The 24,518-nt window shown below is 49.7% G+C and overlaps 2 protein-coding genes across 4 annotated transcripts in view; one reads left to right on the forward strand and one right to left on the reverse strand.

Moving 5' to 3' along the window:
• Positions 1–1,595: 1,595 nt before the first annotated feature.
• On the forward strand, positions 1,596–5,789 carry SLC2A4RG (SLC2A4 regulator). Its single transcript, XM_066561870.1, has 9 exons — positions 1,596–1,953; positions 2,276–2,505; positions 2,876–3,018; positions 3,831–3,940; positions 4,023–4,267; positions 4,628–4,728; positions 4,836–5,094; positions 5,407–5,486; positions 5,568–5,789. The coding sequence occupies exons 1-9, from the start codon at positions 1,596–1,598 to the stop codon at positions 5,677–5,679; spliced, it is 1,638 nt and encodes a 545-aa protein (XP_066417967.1). The 3' UTR covers positions 5,680–5,789.
• A 5,810-nt stretch (positions 5,790–11,599) lies between these two features.
• Positions 11,600–24,518, reverse strand: part of ZBTB46 (zinc finger and BTB domain containing 46) — a 48,364-nt gene continuing 35,445 nt past the window's right edge. For 2 of the 3 annotated variants that reach the window (XM_066561581.1, XM_066561580.1), the window contains exons 7-11: positions 21,916–22,088; positions 20,709–20,760; positions 20,327–20,617; positions 15,431–15,606; positions 11,600–11,993 (exon numbers count right to left, since the gene is read on the reverse strand). In XM_066561581.1, the coding sequence (XP_066417678.1) occupies positions 11,607–11,993; positions 15,431–15,606; positions 20,327–20,617; positions 20,709–20,760; positions 21,916–22,088 (1,079 nt within the window). In that variant the 3' untranslated portion in view covers positions 11,600–11,606. The remainder of the gene's footprint in view (positions 11,994–15,430; positions 15,607–20,326; positions 20,618–20,708; positions 20,761–21,915; positions 22,089–24,518) is intronic. The other variant, XM_066561582.1, reaches the window with a different exon arrangement.

Below are 24,518 nucleotides of genomic sequence, written 5' to 3' on the forward strand. Positions count from 1 at the left end.
ACACCCCAGGGACGGGGCAGATGGGGAATAAAGGTTGTTGCGGCTGTGCTCCCCCTCCCGTGCTGGTTTAGGGGCCCCGGGGGTGTCCCGGTTCCCGGTTGATCCCCCGTTCCCGTGACAGGGACACCCCGCGGGCGGCCGTGCCGGGGTGGCACCGGGCGCTTGGCCGGGTTCGGGGGGGTTTTCCCGGTTTGTTGCTTTTTTCACTCCTAGGAAAACACTCGGGGTTGGCGCCTCCAGCCCCACCTCCAGCAGAACGGGGAACGGGGGGTGGCCGAGCGCCCCAGGATCCAGGCTGGGAACGTCCCCTCCCCAGGCAGGGGATCCCGGGGTGCCACCCCAGCAACCCCGCAGCCCCCGAGCCGCGGGAATCGGCCGTGCCAGGCGGCCCGGGGCTGCTGGGGGACAGGCGGGGGGGGACAGGCGGGGGCCGTCATCCGGGACAGCCGCACGGACTCTGTCCCGGCCTTCAGGGCTGCTCGGTCCAGCAGGGGCAGGACCCGGCGGCGCCTCGGAGCCGCCCCGCGGGTTTTGGGGCAGGTGAGGGGCAGAACGCGGGTGGGCACCAGCCGAGCCCCCCAAACACCCGTGCACCCCAAAACCCTCCGCACCCCATGTGTCACATGGATCCCACAGACCCCCTGCCCTACAGGTCCCCCAAGCCAGCCCAGGCACCCAGGGCACCCCAGTGCACCCCAGAACCCCTGCACCCGACGCACCCCAAGCTTCCGTGCACCCAGGGCATTCCATGCATCCCACATGCCCAGGGCAGCCCACACTCCCCATGGAGCCCACGCACCCCAAGTGTACCCCCCACGCCTCTCAGCACCCCAAGAACCTCCTGCACCCCTCGCAGCCCACTCACACCCAGCCCCGCCATTCTGGGGGGTTTGGCAGTGATTTCTCGTGGTGGGCAGGACTGACGGTGGAATTAGGGACTTCTTTCCAACTTCTTTCCTACTGGGAACGGCGCACACACCCCAAAAGTCCAGACCACACCCCCTTTCTAGCAGAAGGTGACTATAACTTTTGGGGAAGCCCTAGAGCTGGTGGGGGAGCCCTACAGGCGAGTTATAGGGGATTTAAAACTTCGGAGAGAACTTTGGGGGAAACCTACAAGTTTAGGGGAGTATAACTTTGTGAGGAGCTCTGCAACGTTTGAAGAACCCCTGTAACTTATCGGCAGCCCTATAATTTGGCGGGGGTCGTCACTTTGGAGCGAATCCCCCAAATTTTAACGCTGCGTGTTTCACCCGGGTAAGTCCGCAGGAGCCGTTGGGAGTTTTGCGGGATGCTCGGCGGTGACGGCATCCCCGCGTTTATTTGGGCAGCACCCAGAATCCCGAGCCGTAACAACAAAACCGCAACTTTCGGGGGTCCTCTGCGACTTTTGGGGAGCCCCGCGAGTTTGGCGGGAAAAGGAGGGGGTGACTTGAGGGCGGCCCCGGGGGTGCCGGCGTGGACTCATTGGTGAGCGAGGGTGAGCCGGGCGGCCTGGCGGAGGTGGGGTGGGGTTGTTTTGGGGGGGGGGGTGTTTTGTTTTTTGGGGGGGTCCCGCGGGCAGCGCGCGCGGCAGGAGGGCGGGGCGCGCGAAGATGGCCGCTGCCGGCGGGGGCGTGGCGCGGCCGGCCGGGGGGGCGCGACCGGCTCGCGAGGGCGGGGGCGTGGCCGCCGCGAGCGAAGTGGCAGCGGACCTCGGCCAATCAGCGGCGCGGAGAGCGGCGGCCGCGTTCCAGCCCGCGCGCTCCGGCCAATGGCGCGGCGCTCGGGGGGCGTGGCCCTGCCGGCGCCGACACCGGGGCCGCGCGCGGCGGAGCGCGCTCCCCCCGCCGGGCCGCGGCCGCTCCGCGCATGGACCCCCCGCGCCCGCCCGCGGTCCTAATGCCCGGCCGCCGCCGCCGCCGCCCGCCGCCGCCGACCGCGCCGCCCGCCGCCCGCGCCGACCCCGCCAAGGTACCGGGGGGGGCGGCGGCGGAGACCGGGGTGGGATCCGGGGGAGGCGGCGGGGGGGCGGTGACAGCTGACAGCGGCCCGCCCGAAACTTTCCCCGCCGGTAAAATGGCGCCGCGATGGGATAAACTTTGGGGGGCGGGAAGTGGGGGGGCTGTGGCGGCGGAGCGCGGAGGGGGGGGGGGGGGGTGGGTCACAGCAGCCGCGCCCCCGGCGGGATCGTCTCGCCTGGATCGCAGCGCTTTGGGATCTTCCCGGAATCTCCCGCCGCGGGGACCCGCCCGGCCCCGCCCCAGGGAGAGCGGCCGGGATCCGCTTGGTGCAGGATCCGCTTGGAGCGGGATCCGATTGGTGCTGGATCCCGTGGGGTCTCCCCGGAGCGGGATCCGCTCGGTGCCGGAGCCCGGGCAGCGGGTGCCGGTGTCGGGCTGGCCTGGCGGGCACGAGTGCGCTCCCAGCGCTGGGATAGCCGCTGGATCCCGGGTGATCCGCTCAGAGCGGGAAAAACTTGGGGTGTGGATCCACAAGGTGCAGATCTACACCGGCATGTGGGATGTAGGTGCTGCCACCTTAGAGCTGCGTTGCCAGGAGGGTGTCAGGTCCTGGCCCTGTGGAGATCCCTGCTGGATCCCTGCTGATGCTCAGCCAGTGGGTGATGGTGCTGGCAGCGGCATCACAGGGGCATCTGGAGAGTGCTCAGGAACTCCTAGCTGGATCCCACTGCGACCTGGCGGGATCCACTTGGGATTTACCCCAGGGGGAGTGGCTGTCAGGGTCCCACCACAGCCCTGCCCGGAGGCGCTGATCCAGCTCCTCAAACCCAGCTCCCCAAAACCCAACTCCCCATCCCACCGAGGCCGTGGGGATCCTTGCGGACCCCAGTGCTCGGGGGGATCCCTGCTGCCCGCTGCCGTGTCTCCCGCAGGCTCCGCTGGGACCCGAGGGCTGGCTGGGGGAGCCGCCGTCGAGCCAGGAGGAGGAGGCCGTGCTGCGGGCGCTGGACGCGGGGCTGGAGCGCTGCCTGGCGCTGCACTCGGCCGTGCAGTGCATCCCCGTGCCCCGGCACAGGTAGGGACACCGTGCAGTGCATCCCCGTGCCCCGGCACAGGTAGGGACACCGTGCAGTGCATCCCCGTGCCCCGGCACAGGCAGGGACACCGTGCAGTGCATCCCCGTGCCCCGGCACAGGCAGGGACACCGGCACGGCTGACACCCGCCCGCCGGCGCCGGGATTCTTTCTGCAGGAGGACTTTGGCCGCTGTTGGCCATGCCAGGATCCCCGTGGTGAGAGGCTGTCCCGCTGTGGCAGCTCCGGGGACTCCCAGCTGGGAGCATCACCAGGTTATCCGTTTGCAAAATGCTTTTGGGTGCTCTTGACCTCTTGTTTTTTTTTTTAATCTAAATTTTTTTATAGTTTTTTCCCACCTCAAGGAGCTGTTTGGCCTTAGGCAAGCCATCCCTGTGTCTCTAGGCAGGATGCAGCTGCCAGTACCCTCTGGCACAGTGCTGCCCACAGTCATGGAGGGTTGCCCCTGCATGCCACAGGCAGTGGCATTTTGGCAGCTTGCCTGCACTGCTGCCTGTGCCATGCCTGGGGGAGTTCCAGCCAGCTGCTGGATGATCCCTGGAGGGATCAGCATCATCTCGGGATGCTGCAGGGTGTGGGGCACCTGTGGGTGCCTTTCCACCTGGTGATGCCACCAACACGGTGGGGCCACTGAGACCTTGTGCCACCCCTGTACCCCCACACAAACCACCCTGGGGTGGGTGCAGGCCACTGTGGGTGGGAGGTCCTGGCACCTCAGTGGGGGAGGGAAAGTAACAGAGGGTCCCAGGGGGCCTGTCCATCCTGACACAGCCCCCTGTGCTCTTGCTGGCAGGAAGCTCTCGGGCAAGGCAGGCATTGATGAGGTGATGGCAGCTGCGGTGCTCACCAGCCTCTCCGCCAGCCCCCTGGTGCTTGGGCACCCACCGGCCACTCATGCCACAGGTAAGAACATGTCCCTGTCCCCCCATCCCTGGACGTGTGTCCCACAGCAGGACCTGACCTTCCTCTTCCTCCTCCTCACCAGAGCCTGGCAGTGAGGTCTGGAAGGAGGCTCCTGCCATGTCCTCCAGCTGCAGCAGCAGCAGCAACACCAGCGGGGACTGGAGCTGGGACCCCTCCAGCGACCGATCCACCCCCTCCACCCCCTCACCCCCCCTCTCCAGCCACGTCCCCAGCACCTTCCTGCCTGGCCCACTCCCAGATGAGGGCCCTGATGAGCCCGACGGCACCCACTTCGTCTTTGGAGAGCCCACCCCACGGAAGAGGAAGGTGGGATGAAGCTGGGGATGATGATGGGGGTGAAGCTGGGTTTTGGGAATAGTAAGGATGGAGATGAAGAAGAGGATGAGGTTAAGGATGGGCATGACAGTTGGGATGAGTTTGGGAATGGGGAGAGTGAGGATGGAGATGAGAATGAGGATGACATTTGGGGTGGGAATGAAGAGGATGAGGTTGGAGATAGGGATGAGAGCTGAGATGAGTTTGGGGATGTGGGTGATGATGGGGGTAAGGTTGGGGATGAAAATGAGGATGGTATTTGTGCTGGGATGACAGTGGGGCTGGAGATGAGGCTGGGCATGAGGATGAGGACGGGGATGGGGCTGCCAGCCTGACACCTCTCTCCTGCAGAACTCCACCAAGGTGATGTTCAAGTGCTTGTGGAAGAGCTGCGGCAAAGTCCTCAGCAGCTCCTCAGGGATGCAGAAGCACATCCGAACCATGCACCTTGGGTAAGCACATGGGGTACCCCCAGTCACCCCCAGACCCTCTGGTACCCCCTGCAGGGTCCTGCAGTGCTGGGGGACAGTGTCCCAGCCAGCCTCTGCTCTCCCCGCAGCCGGAAAGCCGACCTGGAGCAGAGCGATGGCGAGGAGGATTTCTACTACACGGAGCTGGACGTGGACGTGGAGGCGCTGACTGACGGGCTCTCCAGCCTCACCCCGGTGTCTCCCACCTCCTCGGTGCCTCCCGCCTTCCCCGGCCCCGAGGCTCCTCTGCCGCCGGCCCTGCCCATCCTCGAGCTGGCCCTGGCCTCCCCCTGCAGCCCCCCAGGGCCCCCTGGCCGCTGCCATGTCCACACCGACCACGCGTACCAGGTGGGGGGACAGGGATGGAGGGGGACAGGGATGGAGGGGGACAGGGATGGGGGACAGGGATGGACTGGGGACAGGGATGGGGGAGAGGGGTGGAGTGGGGACAGGGATGGGGGAGAGGGATGGACTGGGGACAGGGATGGAGGGGGACAGGGATGGGAGACAGGGATGGAGGGGGACAGGGATGGGGCACAGGGATGGAGGTAGGGACAGCAATGAAGTGAGCACAAGAATGGAGGTAGGGAGGGGATGGAGGTGGGGCTGCTGCACTCCCTCATCACCTTGTCTGATGAGATTTGTGTCCTCTCTCTCCAGGGCTGCCGGACCCCCCCGCGGCCACCCGTGTCCCCCACTGTCCCCACCCCGCCACCACCCAAGCCACCGGCCGTGCCCAGGTGAGCCATTGCTATCATGCCCCACGCCGTCCCCTCTCCCCCGCGTGTGTCCCCGGTTGTGACTTGTCCCTGTGCCCGCAGGCGGCCGCGGGGCGAGGCCAAGAAGTGCCGCAAGGTGTACGGCATGGAGCACCGGGAGATGTGGTGCACGGCGTGCCGCTGGAAGAAGGCGTGCCAGCGCTTCCTCGACTGACGGAGCCCCGCCGCTCCCTCCTTCTTGCACATTTTGCACTCGAGGTGCCTTCGCGCCCCCCCGGCCGCGCCCCGGACTCAGGGAACGGCCCCCCGAAAGCTTTATGCACACACACAGCCCCCCCTGCCACGGAGCTTGTCCCCCCTGCCTTGTTTTCCCTTTGAAAATAAGCTAAATCCATCGATCCGACCCCGCTCCTTGCCGGGGGGGGGCTGGCAGGGGGTGTCTGGCTGCTCCCGGCCCCCTCCCCACTCTGGTTTGGGGACCCCCCCATGGCTGAATAAGCTGTGCCTGTGGCCGGCAGGGGTTTGGAAAAGGGGGTGTCTGTTCCTGCCCCCCGCCTGCTCCCGGGGGGCAGCCCCAGTGCCCAGGGCAGAGGTGGGCGCCTGCCCCCCCTCACCCCCCCAGGGGGGTTTTTACTCTTTGTAATGTCATTTCTCTCTCTCGTTTTGGGGAGCCCCCGCCGGGGCCATGCCCCGGGAAGTGCCTGCAGGAATGCGCCCATTTGCACTAAGCCAAACTGCACAAAGAGGGGTCTTTTTGTTTTCCTTTACTTTTTTTTTTTTTTCCTTCGTGTGGTTTTTATTTTTTAAATAAAATATATGAAAATTCGTATTTTTACCTACTCCCTCCCACAGCACGAGAGCGCGCGGGCCGCGGGGTGCCTCCAGCCCTGGGCGGGTTTCAAGGGGTTTAATTCACTTTAAACCCCTTTTTTACCCCCAAAAAACCCCATTTTCCCCTCAAAACCCTTTCTCCCCTCTGGTCCTGTCATTCTCCAGCCCAGGCAGCAGCTCGGGTTGGCCAGGCCATGCCACCCTGCTCCTCTCCCCATGCAGGGAGGGGATGGGGGGGTGGTGGCCCTGCCACCCTCCTGCCCTGTGGGAAGGTTCCCTTTGCATCAGGGACCCCCCTTGCAGGGTCCCCCCTTGCAGGGTTGGACACTGCTTGGGCCCCATGGGTCAGGCTGGTGCTGTGCCCCCACTTGTCCCCTCCAGGGATGTGATGTATCAGATCCAAAAGAAAAAAAAAATAAATACTTGGATTTTTTTTTAATGATTCCTGTTCTTTAGTTACTGTTAAGACAGGCAGGGTGGGCACCCCGGGCCTACTGCTGTCACCCCCCTCCTGCATCCCACATCCCCCAGGGATGGCATCACCCTGTGCATCCTCCTGGGAGTTACTTTAATTTCAGATAATGCCCAAAAAAAATCAGGAAATTGCCACCATCAGGCAGCAGGGAGGAAGGGAATGAGCCACAGGTGCCTGTTTGGGATGGGGAAGGTGGAGGGAGCAGCACCCCCAGCCTGGGGGTGAGCAGGGATCCCTGCTGGTCCCCATGTTGCCCCATCCTTCCACACAGGGCAAGGAAGAAAGTAATAATAATTACATATTAAAAAAAAAAAAAAAAAGAAAAGAAAAAGCAGACAAAATTGTAGCAGCAATTTCCCAATTTATTGAACTGATTGATTTTTGCAGGTATGTCTAAGCTAAATCCCATCACAAAGGTTCTATCCGAGGGGCAGCCCCCGGCAGGTGAGGAACTGGGCAGCAACTAGAAAATAAAATCAGATTTACCTGAAACTACATTGACAGAAAATCAGTACAACACAGCATGTTCTCCCACTGACTTCTGGTTACGAAATCTCCTCAACCTCCCCAAAATATTAAACACATCTTCAATACAAACACAGGTTTATAATAATTAATATAAAGTCAGTATAATATAGAATATTCCCAGCAAAAAAAAAAAATCAACAATCTTCAAACACCATCCTTTTTGTGTTTGTTCAGCTTTATTTTTGTAGACAGGTTTAAAGCACGTTGAAAAATAAATATATATGAAAGCATACACACAGCACTCTGACTAGGGGGACTAAAAAAAAAAAGGTTGAAATTCAAAACACGACTCAGGATCTACAAAATCAAAGGAACCATTAATTATGGCTTTTGTAGGAGTCACATGTGTCACAGAATGAGCAAAAATTAGATTATCTTTCAGAATATTGCAAAAAATTCCAGTTTTTGCATTGTTTTCATGGAGTTTCTTTCCTCAAGGGTGATGTGCAAAAGGGGGAGCTTTGAGGGGAGGTGCTCAGGATCAGCCCCCAAACGCAGCCACCCACCCCAAAGCCACAGCTTTGCTTGGGGGAAATGGAGTGTTTAAAGGCAGGAGTGGGGAGAGGAAACAAAATGGGAAGTAATGCTGGAGTGGGTTTCCTTCTGGACAAAAATTACTCATTTTGTTGTCCAAAAACCTGGTTTTTGATTAAAGAAGGAAAAAAAAAAAAAAAAAAGAAAGAAAAGGGAAAGGACAATCACTTCGCAAACCTTCATTAGGGAATCCCCCTCTGCTTCCCCACAAAGCCGCTCTGCAGCTGTGAGGCTTTGGGGTGACCTTAAAAACCATAAACTGGGGAATTCACGGTTTCAAGAATATTTCTGGAAATCCCAAATTGACACAAGGACCTTGTTTATCTCCATCCTTTAAGATGTTCTCCAAGTCCATGGATCCCTGGGATGTTCTCCAGAGGGCTCAGACAGGACGATGCCCTCTGCCCCATTCCACTCTCTACTCCTGGCACTCAGATTTAAAATTAAAAATGAGGGTAATCAAGGAATTCAAGGAGGAACATTTACATGTACAAATGCTTTAAAAAAATGAATTGCAAGTTCTCAAGATGGAGTATATCCATGTTTTACCTCTAAGGGAGTTATTGTTGTGGAACTAAGTCTGTATATATATACACACACATATATATATATTTAGAAAAAATTAAAAAAAGGGAACCTCAGTGAAGTATAGAAAGCCCTGAAGGGAAATACAAAGACAAGATGCAGAACAGGCAGAATTAGTGGGGTTTTGTTTAAATCTCCAAGAGCAGAAGTTTGCATAGGCAGTATAACCGAGAGACCCCGGAGAGAAGCTGGAGGGATGCGATCACCTGGAGTGACTGATGAAGTTTATAAAGTTTCAGCATAAAAAACACGCCCAAATTCCTGTTTTTCAAACCCAAGTCAGAGCATGGAAGGTTAAAGATGAATCCCTGTGTTTCCAACTCTGCACAGCTCCATCAGAACAAAGCACTTCAGTAGACATCAGGTGTTAGAAGGGTTTTATTTGGTACACGGTGTGTGTTAGTGGGACAGAAGCATGTGGGAGGTTATGACATGGGAAAAGTTAGTTTTTATGTGGATTTTCTATTTTTCTCTCCCTTTTTTTTTTTTGCTTTATTTTTTGCATCCTCAGTTCAAAGAGCCTCAAAGTGACACAATTTGGAAACACTCCTGAGCGCTACCTGGCTCTCTGCCCACCTTTAATAAAAATAAGGAAAGAAAATAATAAAATATTTCCAAGGGGATTGTGAAGAAAGCTCAGCACTTGGTAATTCTGATGGCAAAATTGAATCACCCAAGGGCAGGGAGGAAGAGGAGGGCTTGGCCCACACCTGCTCCTCCCCAGAAGGTGGATGCACACACCAGCATTGGAGGGGATGGGCCATTGGAATGTGACACAAACCCAGGGGTTTGAACTGTTTAGGCTTTAAAATTCTCTTTAAAATAGATTTTTACATATAAAAAGCAAAGCTAAAGATAAATCTTTTAAGTACTGTATGTATTTGTCTACATGCAACAGGTGAGGCTGCACATTCAGGATTTCAGGCACCCCCTAACCCCTCCCTATTTACAGGGTAAATGACAATAAATACAGAGCCCACACTCTGGGGGGGGCCAAAATCAGGATAAGGGAACAGCCTCCTCACTCTCTGGGATTCCCCAAAGCCATTGGAAAAGGGTATATAAAGGTCCAATTGTGACATACTGGGTGGGTTTTTACAGCTTTTAAATAGGGGAAGAGAAGGAAAGAAGTTAAAACGCAAAATGAGATTTTTACAAGTTAAGAAAAATGTTCTTCCATGACCTGCTCTGCTCTTCCCATATTTAAAGAAGAGGGTTATCCGTGCTCACTGCCTAAAGCAACAAGTGCCACTAACTCGTCCAGTCAAAGGGGCAGCAGCAGCAGGGCTGGTGTGGCCCCACTGAGCCACAGCGAGGATTTTAGGAAAGATCCGTGTTCCCACAGCACTGAACATCCCCAAATCCACGGGGCAGGAGCCTGGAGGCTCCCAATGGAAGCATGGGTGAACTGGATGTAGAGAGAAGGTGGTGAATGTCTGCAAGGAGCTGAGGAGCAGAGAAAGAGAGTGAATGCCATAAACCCAGGATGCAGCTGGAAGGAGGGAAGGGAGGGAGATCCCAGCTCCTGCAGGTGCCAGGATCGAGGCTCCCACCACGCTCCATGAAATCCTGGCACCAAGTGGCTTAAATCCTTTCAGGTTATTTGCTTTATGGGGGTTTATTGTACAATTTGCTTTTAATTCCTTTGCTGGGTGGGACCACGCTTTTCCTCACGGACCACCAGGCCTGCAGGAAGGAAAATAGCACCTTGAGTCATGTGGCTTCTGGCAATGGGGTGTCTTTTGTGGCACGTTTCAAGGTACCACAGTCACAGACATCATAAAAAATTGCTTGATGGCAAGGATGGAGTGAGGTCTTCAGCTTTTTTTAAAAATTTATTTTAAAAAGCACCAGAAGCAAAGAGGTGAAGGTAGAACAAGCTGTTTCTCAGGAATAAGACAATTCCAACACATGCTGTTGCTGTTGTTATTTAGGTGTCGCTGAAAGAAGGCAACAGTGGCCGATATGAACAGGGAGAATCCAACTGTCTGGAACAGCCCAACAGAGTCTGAGGAGATGCTGGGAGAGAAACTGGTTCTTATTTAAAGAAAAAATGGTTTATTGGAAAATTTACGTGGAACCAGTGCAACTAAAGCTGATGTTTTTTGTCATGAATTAAGTAGGTGTTAGACCTACCCATGATCAACAAGAATGTTGAGATTGGCAAGGAAGAACAAAGTAGCCAGGTGAAATCCTGGCCCCACAAAAGTCCATGGGATGGGAGCAGCAGGATTTCACCCTGCTGGGATCTCCTCACCTCGGCTTCTCGCCTTCCCCAGCTCATCCTGCACTTGGCTGAATGCCTTCATTTTGCTACAGTTTGCATATATTTGTGAAAAAGGCAGCTGAGCAAAGGGAGAAAAGTGAAGATCTTCGTGGAGAAGAATGACAGGTACAGAATTGTGTCCTCTAGAGCAAAAGGTGCTTCCAGAAGCACAAATGTGTTTCAGTGCCTGTGGATGACGGAGGCTGGAAGACAGGATGTGGGTAAGATGCCAGTAGGTCCAAGAAAAGTCACAATCTGTTTTTGATGGTGATTCTTTTGGAAGCTAAGAATCCAAGAGAAGTATTCGTAAGGCTGTAGTCTGACTTGCCTTTTGATCTATTTGGCTCCATAAAATATAAGTAAAACTCTTTAAATAACTTAGCAAAAGGCCTGTATCATCAGGGGAAGCCCTCCAACACATCCATCCATCTGCTTTCACAACCTTAGCTTGAAATTCCACTGCTGCTGGGATTTTACCACAGACAAGGTGTAAAAAAACCCCAACCAACCAACAAACCTGCTTTGGACACAAAGACCTCGCCGGTGCTCGGTTTGGAGTGGGAAGGGGAGGAGGATTCATGCTTCACCAGCCCCCCCACACCTGCAGAGACTCCACCTCCCTCCTGGGCAGCCTGGCTGGCTTGGCTGAAGGGGTGGCCATGGGCAGGGGGTCACAGGGGGAAAAGGGAAAGGGAAAAGGGGGAAGGCGAAGTCAGTCGTGCCGCTGGAAGCGACCCTGCTAAGACAGTGTCTGAGTGGAACAGAGAAGGACTTGTTTAGAAAACACAAGAGTTATTTTGCACACATGGACGACAACAAGGCTACTTAGTTTTTCCAACATACTCCTTCCTCCCCACCCTCCCTCCCCCTACAAACAACAGAGCGAAACAAAAAAAAAAAAAAAACCAACAAAAAACAATCCCTAAGAAATCCAGGTAAAATCCTTGTCGTTCTCCCCAGAGTTGTCCTGCTCCTGCGGGGAGTCGACATCTTTGTCATCATCTAAAATCACATCATCCTGTGACATCCCCACGTCATCCTTCCACTTGATGTCGTCGTCGTCTCCCATCTCCTCGTCTCCTTCCACTTTGATGTCATCTGGATCCTCCATGTACGGCCCCTCCCCGGGGTAGCACTCCTCAGGGGAGCCCTCTGCCCCGTTGTGGTCCAGGTGCCCGGCGATGCCGCGGCCGGAGCAGTCGGCGCAGACGCCGTGGCGGCGCGAGCCGTGCTTGATCCCCACGCTGGCTGCTGACATGAACACCCGGTTGCAAACCTTGCAGACATATTTTTTATCTTTGCTGTGGACCTGGAGAAGAAGAAAGACCACAGAGGTGAGTGCCAATGGAGATGGAATGACGGCTGCTCCCGTGTCCTTGCAAAGGCAAATCCACAATTTCTGCCTGAGGTCACAACTGGCTTTCACCATGAGCTCAAACCCACCAGGATTAATTCAACCCTGCAGAGATGACACACAATGGAAAATCCTTTGGGCCTGCCTGCTCATCATCACACTCATAAGTCTGAGACAAACTTTTATCTTAATTTTTTTTTCCTTCCTTTTTCCTTCTGTTTTTCTGGGGTGACATAGTTGTGTCACACCCACCATCTATGCTCTGGCTGCAGGTTCCCCTGCCCCGAGCCAGTCCCCATGACATTCTTCTACTGCATCAAGAAAAGGCATTAAATTTTATTACTTTTTTTTAAAGCAGTTGGACAGGGCTGCTCAGAGTCATCCAGCAGGATCTATAGGTATCACTCACTTTCAACTCGTACAAGAGGAAAATGTTAAAAACAAATAAAGAAACAATCCACAAGCACCAGTTCTGTTCAGAGAAGAACAACCCTGATCAAACCAGTGTTAATGTCATGGTGATTTAGCAGTCTCCCTCCTGATCCCACTGCTGTCCAGAACCAAAGAACAGAAGCACTTGGAATTTCTCCTGTATCCCCCATAAAATGCATCTGAATGCTCTTCTCACCTTATTTCTGACTACTTTGGTTTGACAAAAATATTTTTCTTCCATAACTCACGCTGCAAGAATCCTGGGCATATGAAGCTATCACAGAATACATGGCCAGTAAAGTAAGCAAGGAAAATGCTCTGCAGGATAAAAGAATTCACTTCCAGAGTCAAACTGCACAATTCAATGAGAAAAATTGCATACTTTGAGAAGCACAAAACACCTGTTTAAAGGTGAAATCTGTCCCTAGTCACTTTTGCCCTGCATGCAAAGCAAGGAGCTTGTCAAACAATCCACCTGCTCCTCTGCCAAATAAACCAGGGCAGTGAGAATTCCCAAACTTCACCACAAGGAGCCTCATCAGGTACTTTCAATTACACATATATATCTACATGTAAAATACATACTGACTTTATTTATATATAGAAAAATTTAGTTGGAAGGGACCCATGACAATCTTCATGTCCAACTGCCTGACTGCTTTAGGGCTGCCCAGAATGTATTATAAATATGGATTTTTCTTTTCTATATTTTTTTCTTTATTCTTTTATAGATTAACACCACACGGGGACAGCACAGGCACTCAATGCACTGATCCTCAGGAGAGACTTCAGGAAGTGGTGTAGAAGCACACAAGGATCCAGTGCCAGTGGTTTGGGGTTGTTCTGAGCAGCCCAGCAGCCACCAGAGCCTTGGGTACATATCACCAGTTCCTAATCCTTTTTAACTCATTTCTTCCTTTCATGCTCACAAAAGCCTGTGGGAAAGCTTTTGCTGATTAAAGTCCTTCCTTTTATTTTAAAGCAGCTGCCTGGATGCCTGCTCCCTGCTCCTGCCTCAGCAGGGGATCACCAGCTCTCACCACCTGAATCTCCTCAACCCTGTGCTCTGGAATACTCAGCTGAGCTAAAGCTCTTTGGGAAGAGGACAAATTGACCCACTGCAGCCCCTCAGCCCTCACTGCTGCAGGACACTGGCTCAGGTTCTGTGTTCATCAGTCCCAGCCGTGTTCAAAGCCTGTGAGTGTCTCTGATATGCTCTGGCTGCAGGTTCCCCTGCCCCGAGCCAGTCCCCATGACATTCTTCTACTGCATCAAGAAAAGGCATTAAATTTTATTACTTTTTTTTAAAGCAGTTGGACAGGGCTGCTCAGAGTCATCCAGCAGGATCTATAGGTATCACTCACTTTCAACTCGTACAAGAATGATTTTCAGGCATCAAAAGCTGAATAGGAGAACAGAAGGTGGTCAGGGGTGCAGAATAAGGACTAAAAGAGCCATATAGAAAAGAAATTATAAAACAGGTACTAAACCAATTTGTAGTTATCACAGAATGGTTTGGGTTGGAAGGGACCTTAAAGCTGATCTAGATCTGACCTCCTGCCATGGGCAGGGACATCTTCCACTAGAGCAGGCTGCATTTCTCCTAAAAAACTCTAAAAAACTAAAATCACCTCTCTGCCTCTTTTCCAATGCTGACAGTTCAGTCAGCAGATTCAAAGTGAGCCATATTCCTGGATGCAACTGAACAGAAATTAATCTCATTCCCTTTACAGCCAAATTAGTATTAAACACAGAAACAGGATTTGGCCCTCAGTATCAGACAGTGCCATTAGAAAGATGATAGTGCAACTGATTTAAATGCCAATATTTCAAGGAAGAGAAGGGGAAATATGCTGACAACATCCTAAACTTATGAAAAAAAAAATTAAAAAGGGAAAGTTCTCAGAAATAAAATGCTGGAGGCAACCAGCTGGCATGACAAGGTGTTCCCTGCTGCAAAACCAGACCAGATCTCAAATCCTGCTGTGTGCTTGCAGCAGGACTGAGCTCATGCTGGGATCTGCTCCCAAACTCCAGCACCCCAAGGGAAGAAGGAAGGGACACGTCAGGGAGCAGGCAGTGCCCAAGCAGAGGGCAGGGCACTCACCCAAACAGACATGGGAGCAGCAAAGGAGGGAAGGAGATGATGGGGCACTGTGGAAAATTGTCACACAGGGCTCCAGGATCCCAGTGTGGGCCCTGGGGCATCATCTGAGGTGAGCCAGATCTGCTGCTGGAATTACTGCCTAGAAAGTACCTGCTCTGCCACAACACCACCTCTACATCAAGCTTTGAGAACCTCTTTAGGATGGCAAATCATTTCTACCCTGAAAAGAAAAATAATCAAAGTTCAGCTTAAAATTCTGTTTCTGAAGAAGCTGTGAAGAGCCAGACACCAGCACCAGCATTGCAGTCAGAGCTGAGGAGCCTCTTTAACAAGGTGTAACAGCATTTTTGATAACTAAGCATGGCCAGAACAGAGTAGCTTTGCCTCAAGTTCTTGCTGAGCAATGTGTTTTAAAGCTTTCTGCACCAAGTCATAGAATTACAGAATTGCTAAATTGGGAAAGGCCTGTAAGATCAAGTCCAATTGTTCCCCCAGCACTGCCAAGTCCACCACTAAATCATGTCCCCAGAAGCCACATTTACATGTTTGTTAAACTCTTTCAGGGAGGGTGACTCCCCTACTGTCCTGGGCAGCCTGTGCCAGGGCTGAACAACCCTTTCAGTGAAGAATTTTTGCTAATATCCACCCAAAACCTTGGAAAGCTTCTAGCTGAGCTTGGAGAACGAGAGGAGGAACAGGCAGCCAGCCATGAGGCCTTGGAAAAGCAGGGGAAGAAGATACAGGAGAAGCCTTCAGATGAGCCCTGAGTGGCAAACAAAATCCAGATTAGAAGAGGTGAGTTCCTGCTCTCTTTGCCCTGAAGAGAAGGGCTGATGGCCAGCACTGCCCTTACCAAGGTGTGGCGCTTCATGTGCTCGCGGCGGGTGAACTTCTTCCCACAGATCTCGCAGGGATAGGGCCTCTCCCCCGTGTGGGACCTCATGTGTCTCTTCAGGATGCACTGGTGCATGGCAGAAAAGCTGCAGTATGGGCACTTGAACTTCTTCCTGATGACTGTGAATTCGTTGACTGCAAGAGAGAAAGCAGAACGCACAGATTAATCTCAGAATGTCTCAAAACAATCTTCTCGTTGACTATTTCACTATTAAATGATTTCACTGTGAAATCACACTCTTACCCCTTAACCATCTACATATTTTTAATCCTTATACTGTATTAGAACCCATATGTTATTAAATGCACAGGCCAAAGAAAATACTACTAAGAAATTGAGTCCCTTCATCACAGCAGCTTTTGCACAAGTTGACACACAAACATTTAGCAACAGCCTGTTACAGACATTGCTTGCTAAAGGGAAAATGAAGAGGACTGTCAACCTGCTAGAGTTCTGATTTATTATGAAGGATTATCCTAAATATCAAGATCTAAAACCCTAAGAGTATTACTTCTGGAGGAAGCAGGGAGCCAGGAACAGAAGTCCACAAAGGTGGCACCCAAACAGTGCCAGTGTTATTTATTGGGTGATGCCAGAACATCATCACACACCCCAGGAGCACTTTGGTGAAGAAGCAGAGGCAGAGGATGGCCCAGAGGAAACAGAACAGTTCCAACCACCATTCTCTACATTATCCAGTGACAGTGCCACACACAAAGTACAGCAGGTGAAAAAACCTGAGTGTTGCTGTTCCCTGAGGGCACCACCCACCCACTACAAGTTTGGAAGTGACTGACCACGAGGAGATGATTTCTCCTGTTTCTCCTCCATTCTATTCCTTCCTGTTGGTGTGTTAATTTTCACCCACTTGTCTCCTAATTATTGTAATTTCTCAAAGCAATATTTACATTTACATAACAAAGAGGGGGGAAAAAAGAAAGCAAGTTCTGGTTAATCACTATAACTTATGCATTTGTAAATGGCTCCTGGTAAAGGAAACAGTCTATAGAGGAGACTTTCCTACAATTTTTTTAACAACTAGAATATGAAAATTCTTTGTCTTTTATTACAGGAAATTAATTTTTTAAAATTTTCTCCTAGGGTTTGACACTCCCTCATCTATACATTCAGAGGCAAGGAGCCCACGTTTTCCTACAGCAGGCAGCAATTTTATCATACAAAGCTATTTATTATAAATTCATTTCCAGTCTGATTTTTTAACCACTTGATGTTGGTGACAGGCCACACATTTGTAACAACCTTGTCACTATGGAGAGTAGAAAGGTGAGCAAGCTGGAAACTGAGCACGGGGAGTCAAGAGGGGACACAAACCCTCCTTCCTCCAGTCCTGCTCCACACCACACACATGCAGAGACACAGAGCCACTGGGAAACACTGACTGGACACCCTGACAGCAACCAGATCCTGGGAGCATGAAGAAAAAGGAGAGAAACCCAGAAATCCCCTATTCCTACATCACTGGGCTGATCCTGCTGTTCCCTCAGTGCCTGCTCCTGTTTCCTGCTCACCTCTCCCTTCCCTTCAGGGCTGAGCTGCTGCAAAGCTGAAAAGGCAACACCCAAGGCTGGGAGCATGAGCTGCACCCCCAGCAGGCTCCTCCCCAGCCACCTGCTTCCAACACATCCATGGATTCCCAACAGCCTATTCCTGATTCTGTCCAAGATCCCTCATGCCTGCATTCAGCTTAAATCACACAAAAACAATATTTTCAGCTTCTGTATTTAAAAATACTCACAGAGCACTCTTTGCAGCTATAGTTTTATTGAAAACTATTTTTGCACCAAATAGCCACATATTTAGTTCTGGTATCTACAGAAGGAAACACCTCAAAAACAGCAGCATGGTCAGAAAAATAATTGCATATTGCAGCATTAACATTTTCACAGTCCTGTAAAATATATGCCCCCACAGTAAATCTATTTAATGCATAAATACCAGCTTTGGTATGAGAATCATCCTTTGTCTAAACAACAATATTTTATAGCAGCATTAAGTGCAGCAGCATTAAGGTCCTAAGAAATCATCTTTAACATGATCATCGAGGTGATAAACAGCAGCACCATGGGTAAAGAGCTCCTGGACACAGCACCAAGAAATGGAGAAGGAAATAGAAACAGTGACACAGTAAAAATCTGTGTCCTTAATGCCACTAAAATATTTATGGAAATGTGTGTTTTTAAAACCAACACAATAATGCTTGGGAAAAAATCTTTGGTATTGTCATCTCAAGTAACCTGTTTCACTGAGGCTGCTAAAGGACACAGGTTCCTACATCCCTGAGAGTGAAGGAAATGCATTATGATGCCTGATGGAGCTGCTCTGGAGTAACTCTGTAAACTGTCACCTAGTTAATAATCACTAACATACTCCATTCTTTGGGTTATTAGAAAGAACTCACAAACTTCAGGAGAATTCTTGTCCGCTAAATCCCCTTTATATTTAAGGTTATAAATAGGAAGGTTCAATTTAACTGTCAGACTCACACCTCCCATCAGCTTCCCATGCTATTTCCTAACAGTAAAATCCTGCTTCTAGCACCTGTCCTACAAAAACCCAATAAAGCTCTGCCCTGTTATACCCTTCAGTTCTAACAATTTAAAAAACCTAGTCCTGATCCTGAAGGGAAGCACTGGAAATTCCCAGTGCTGAAGTCAGGAAGCACTCTGATGCACAGGCCAAGGAAAATACTACTAAAACCTCTATCAGAGACAGCAGAAAAAGAATTCTCTGTTTAATTAAATTCTAAAATACAAGAAAAATCAGCAAACATGAAACCTCATTAACTATTATTATGTAATGAAACTTTTTAAAGTTTGCTGAAATTGCTTTTGCTGGCATCTTACTTTCCCAAGTCAGACAAATCCTTCCCTGCTGCTCCCAAATTTCCAGATAAGATTCATCGGGTTACAACTTTGTTTTCTGGCTCAGCTTCCTCCTTTCTCACTAGCTGATTATTTAAGAGCAAAATAAATCATGAGGCAATTACTCTGACATCTGTCAAAAGGGAAGCTGACAGTAAAAGCTACACACACTCCCAGACAGCCGAGATCTCCCATGCCAAAGATGTCAACAGGAACGAGAGCGGAAAAAATGAACCTGACTTTGCAAAAAGCATAGCATCTAAACCTAAATGATTAAAGAGTACTACAGTGATTACATGGGAACTTATCCTCAGTTCTGACTGCAGAATGATCAAATAAAGGGTAAGAGCTAAGCCAAGCAGGGAAACTCCAGCTTCCCAGCCCTGGCGTGGCACGGAGCTGTGTCCCTGAAGCTGCAGCTCCCAGCAGGATCAGGTGGAGCAGAGCTCCTGTTCCTCCTCCACAAGCCCAAGGGCAGCAGGTCCTGGTGGGCTCTCATTCACCTTTCCATAGGAAAGGGCTGGGAAGAAGCTCCTCACTAAGTCCACATTGTGCACAACTAAGTATTGCTCATTTTTGTCCCCCTGAGATGCAACAGCATAATGAGAAAGAACTTCCCTGAAGAACTCCAGAGAACATTTGTGGAAGTTGGTTTTTTTTTTCTCCTCAGCTGTCTCACACTGAGGAAAGAAACCCCACATGCTGACAAGCTGTGCTGCACACAGAGCAGCTGGGAAGCACTGCTCTTAATTATGCTACTTTCATTTCACAGTTAGCATAATCTGGTTTTGTATGTAAATATATAGCAATAGACACACAAGTATTTAATTTTTTAAAAAAATAAGTGAATTTCATAGAATGAAACAGGAATTACAGATTTCTACCCACCAGGAGCAGCCATTACTGATTCTGTATGCACACCCCAAGTTACAATTAAATTTATGTAAAGCCTCCTTCCTCTGTTTCAACACCTCCACACTCAGCCTGGCTAACTTAATTACAGTGTATAAACCAAAAGAGTCACAAAAATGTACAGAATCCCTGCAAACCACAGCCAAACTCCAGCATGTTATTTTAAAAAAGCCCTGAAAGTACTGAAATACAATATCAATAAAAGATGCAAGCCTTGCAACAACTTTCAAGCCCAAGTAACATACCCTACTGGACATATGAACAAGCAGTGTATTTTACTCCTTTGAAAGATATAGAAAACCACTTTACAAACAGCAACCCTGTGCTTCCACAGCTCCTAGGTTCACAGTGAAAATCCCTGGAATGCCCAAATGGTCTAATGGACAGAGCACTAGAGCAGAACTCAGAATTGAATTCTATTATTAATTCTATTGCTAGCACTTTCAACAACCTGAGGGATGTTATTTTCCAGAGGAATTGGAGGAAAACATCCCTATTTCTTTTATAAAGCACTTTGAGATCAACTGATAAAGCAGTTCAAGGAAGTGTCAGAACACAGAATGAGCACTCCAATAAAACAGTCGAAATGCCCGTTTTATGGACCCAAAAAAAGTTATCTTTGCACAAAAATTGCCACAAGGCTGCAGTGACACAGCATCTGGAACCAGCACCTGGAACCAGCACAGCCCCAACTGATCACCTTTGGGGAATCACTCTATGAAATTACACCTGTGAACATTTATTTGCAGCACAAGAACTATGGCACAATTTGCTTTTCCTAGTTCGAGGAAGCATCTTGTATACAACAACAACAGCAGCTATGCATCCTCAGGATCCTGGCTTGGCCCTACACTGTCCATAAGCTCCAGCCCAGCCAGGTGGGCAGAGCCCAGGGAACACATTTTCAGGTGGCTACTGAGGCTCTTCTGGGTTCCGAAGCCCTTCCCACAGCAGAGACAGACCAAGGCGCGCTCGCTCGAGTGCACGGACAGAAGGTGCCGCTTTAAGTCTGTCTTGTCCCGAAACAGCTTGGCACAGTGAGGACACTGCATCTTCTTACAGTGGCAGTGGATGGTCTTCTCGTGCCGCTCCATGTTGGATTTCAGGGTGAAGCTGGCGGGGCACTTGGAGCACTGGAAGCGGCCGAGCTGGCCGGTGGTGAGGCCGGGCTGGGAGCAGTCGAGCGGGAGCAGCATGGAGAGGGTGTGCTTGTGGATGTGCTCCTGCAGCTCCTCAGCACGCTGGAACACCCTCCTGCAGAAGCCACAGGTCAGCCTCGTGGCCAGGGCTGAGTCCAGCAAGGTCCCATCTGAGGTGACGTCTGTGTCTTCAGATCTTGGGAAACTGGAATCTGAAACAGGACCACGGGTACACACGCACGGATCAGCCTCTTCTGGTATAAAATAATGACAGTTTAAAGGTGTATTTTTCTCTCTGCTTACCTGAGTCAGAGTTATCAAACTGCCAAAGTGCCAGCAATCTATCAAAGGCTGCCTGGAAAGGAAAGGAAAAGCACAGGGAAGTTAGGGCAGGCATTGACAAGAAGCTTTCCCATAGGCAGAGCTCTGACTCCCATCATTGCCTTCGTCCCTTCTCCAAGGGAGGCTCAGTCGTTTGGCCTGACACCTCAAAGTGCCTTTACAAAGCTTTCACTGCTGGAGCAGTGAACTGGGCCTTTATCTTGCCTCAAAACACCTTATCATTCGGTGTTTTGAAGACAGTAATCAACATCCCTGTTTAAGACTTGGATAACTACTCAATTTCCAGTCTCACTAAACATCTGTAGCTCCCACTCAGGCCAGTGGGAAATGCTGGACAGGATATTTTTAGCTGATACAACAGAACTGGAAAATTCTCCCTTAGCCCTTCACAGGTACTTTTCCTTTCCACACAGAAGAGTCAGTAGAACACAAACACCTTCTGCATAGCTCCTCTTCTGCAATGCCCTCTGGCACTGCTGATCCAAATTCTAACTAGAAGCTGATTTTATCTTTTTTTTTCTTATAAATCCTTTGCGATATGCCAGCGTGTGGCAGATGGCAGCCCTGTATGAGGCAGAGGCGTGCTGCAGCCCCGGCAGGTCTATGCAGACCAGCTCACTTTGCTCTACAGGGATGGCAAAGCAAAATCTGTTTTCCACCCATTTGTTTAATCGAGTATCGTTCAAAAATATTAAGAACAAGAAATGCTGCAGAAAGCTATGGATTTTAGGTCAAAACTTCTGTAATAGAGAGCCAGCCCACTTCTGTCTGAATTTAGACAGTTACAAGAAACCCAAATGCCCAACACCAGAAGTGAGCAATGGGTAGATGAGGTCTCATGCCATTATTACATGCTAGTGTGCAATGTTGTGCAAATGAAGAGATTCACAATAAAAAGGGCATTCATGTTTAAAAAACTCAGAGGTTTTTGAACAGAAGTTCTGTTGAGGTAAGATGGAAAGACTAAAATTGGGACAGCACCAGTCCTGACCCTCAACAGACTTCTAGTTTTAAAACAACCTGTATTTTTTTTAAAAAAAGCTCACAGATTAAAGTATAAGGTATCAGATCTTTCAAAATACTCCTAACTGGGAAGGATTTGATCAAACAGACACCTTTGCATTTCAAATTCTTTGTATTTCCCCCTTTCCACCCCCCCCAATCTTACCTGGGTTGAGGAAGGCACCTCTCCTTTTATCCCAGTTTCTGGTGACATTTCACCAGAAGAGCAGATCCTGGTGGGGCTCTGAGTGGCAAGGTGTGCTGAAGGCAGCGGGGGAGATGGTGCTTCCACTTTGCCATCACTTTCACCCCTTGAGGGATTCGAGCTGGTGCCAGGCCCTGGGGAACACAGGAAACGAATCTCACCCACGTGAACGAGCACCAGCTGGTGGCTTTAAAAACGGCCTCGCAAAGGCAGCGCCCCAGCACTCGCAGCTCATCTTCTGTCAGTGGGAGGGAATGCAGCAGGACAGGGATGCCAGGCTTTTGGTCTTTCTGGTTGATGGGTTGGTTGTTTTTTTTTAAACCAGCCTCCCCACCCAAATGTCTGTGTGTACTGGAGTGACGTCGCAGGGCTCGGTCACTACAGAGTCCGTCGGGAGAAAGGAGCACAGTGCAGCACAAATATCCACATTTCTCTTGGAGAAGCATCATTCTGAACACATACACTTCCACCTTTAAGGAAACATCAAGCTTCATTCCACTAACTTTCTTGAAAGTTTATGTCACAGGTTCAGATCTCAAGATCTGTCCGTGGTGGTTTATTTAATATTGGACTGTCAGTACTTGATCTCAAAGTGCTTTACAAAAGATGGAAAAAAGGATTCCTGTCACTCTCTATTTAGCAAGGATGGAGGTTCAAATATTTGTACAAAACTGTTCGATTATACCTGACAGTCATTACAGTCTAAAAATCTCCCATCATTCAAAAGGAAAACTTGCTGTGTCCAGCCCTCGCCTACACTGTAGCAACAGCCAAATGGAAAACAATATTCCAGAAACTGCCCTGAGGATCAATGGCAAAGCTAAATACAAATAAAGACGATGTCATCAATATCACTGTACACTATAAATTATTGTACAAACTTTAGCACATGCCTTGACTGAATATTGGATTGACATACTGAGTAGTTTGTTCTTTTTGAAATGCAAGGTGGCAAAACCAGAAGCAAATATGGCATAAAATAAACAAATTCATATTTAAAGCACTCAATGCCCTAAAGGCTTTTTCATTTCCAGCAAAAAAGAGTCTGATGGAAACCTTCAGGGATATAAAACTCCCAGTTTTTAATGCAGCTACAAACAACAAGTCACAGTTTACACTGTGTCCGAATACAATGTGCTGTGATCTCGGTGACAACAAAGCACTCGAGTGAAACCACACCAAGTTTCAAAATGTGAACAATCCCAAACCTTACTTTTTTATCAGCCATCAAAGGAAATTCTGCTCTTGTGCCACAAGCTGGATGTTTGATTTGCTTTCCTCTGCTTTGATGGCAGATCAATATCTTTCCCAGCTGAGTTAACGCTGTTCAGCTGGGATAACAAAGCTCCATGGTTTCCTTCAGGTGCTGCTCATCTGCTGCTGTCATCATTTTAATGTAGGACAACAAAATACCAGAAATTCAAGATAGGAAAAGAATTCAGGGGGAAAAAGGAATTCATCAGTATTTCCTGTTAGAAACTATTACCAGGAATCCAGCTCTACAGGTCCATGGCAGAATTCCTGCCTACACAGACACAGATTCTTTTTTTTTACCCCTGAACATCCCAAACCGATTCAAACTGCCCCAAAGGCATCTCTGGGTTACAATTCTTTGAACTAATGGTATTTTAGCACACAGTAAAGATAAACCAGTGGGGCCTGGCTTGATGAATTCTTTATTAGCACCTTCCCAGAGTTTCACAGGTTCCAAAAAACCTCTGCACTTAAAGCAAAAACTAAGGCTAATGAACAAGCAATGAAATATAGCACAGAGAAGCAATAAACTATCATCCAAGGTATACAAACATACAAAGATGTACAACACAACAAAGGTGAGTTTTCAAACAATAATCAGTATTTATTTGGTTTCAACAACTGCAAGTAACACAAGAAGAGAGAAACCCACATCAATGACCCACATTTTGTACACAAGAACATAGATTTATGTCAGTTCTGACTTGTACTGTGAGAAACCTTTTTCCCTCCTAAACTTGTACTAGAATGAATTTTAAGCAAAAGTATTTTAACTTCTAAATCAGGAATCAAACCAACTTTCCTTCAGTCAGCTCTGCACACAGAAAATGAAGTAAGGGTTTAGCAATATTTGTGTGAATACAGAATTCTTGTGACCGCTGGACAGTAAAATATTGTGGAAAAGAGGCAAAGTTATTGTATCTCATTTAAAATTGCATCCATTCTCCCCTAAATCTTCTTTTACCATGTATGAAAATTCCACACCAAACTGAATACCTTTAACTTCTTCCTGGGAAAGTTGACCACTGTGTAAAATGTATTTCTTAACATTCAGTGCAAGGATAAATTATTGGCTCCAATGAACCACTAACTAAAAATAACCTATTAGCTGGTTTGCCCAAAAGAAAAGGGCTCTGTGTACCACGTAATCACTTGGACTGGAAGCTTCATAGGAATTGCTTCTATAAACAGTTTCAGATGCCACAGGGTAAACAGGAAAAGCCAAACTTAGACATATAAAAAAGCCTTCAAATATGCTATTCTGAAATGTGGAAGTCACCCTTTAAGGGAGTCGTCCCCCCACAACGATC

Source organism: Molothrus aeneus, chromosome 17 (genome assembly GCF_037042795.1).
Source record: "Molothrus aeneus isolate 106 chromosome 17, BPBGC_Maene_1.0, whole genome shotgun sequence".
In the NCBI taxonomy this organism is placed as follows: Eukaryota; Metazoa; Chordata; class Aves; order Passeriformes; family Icteridae; genus Molothrus; species Molothrus aeneus.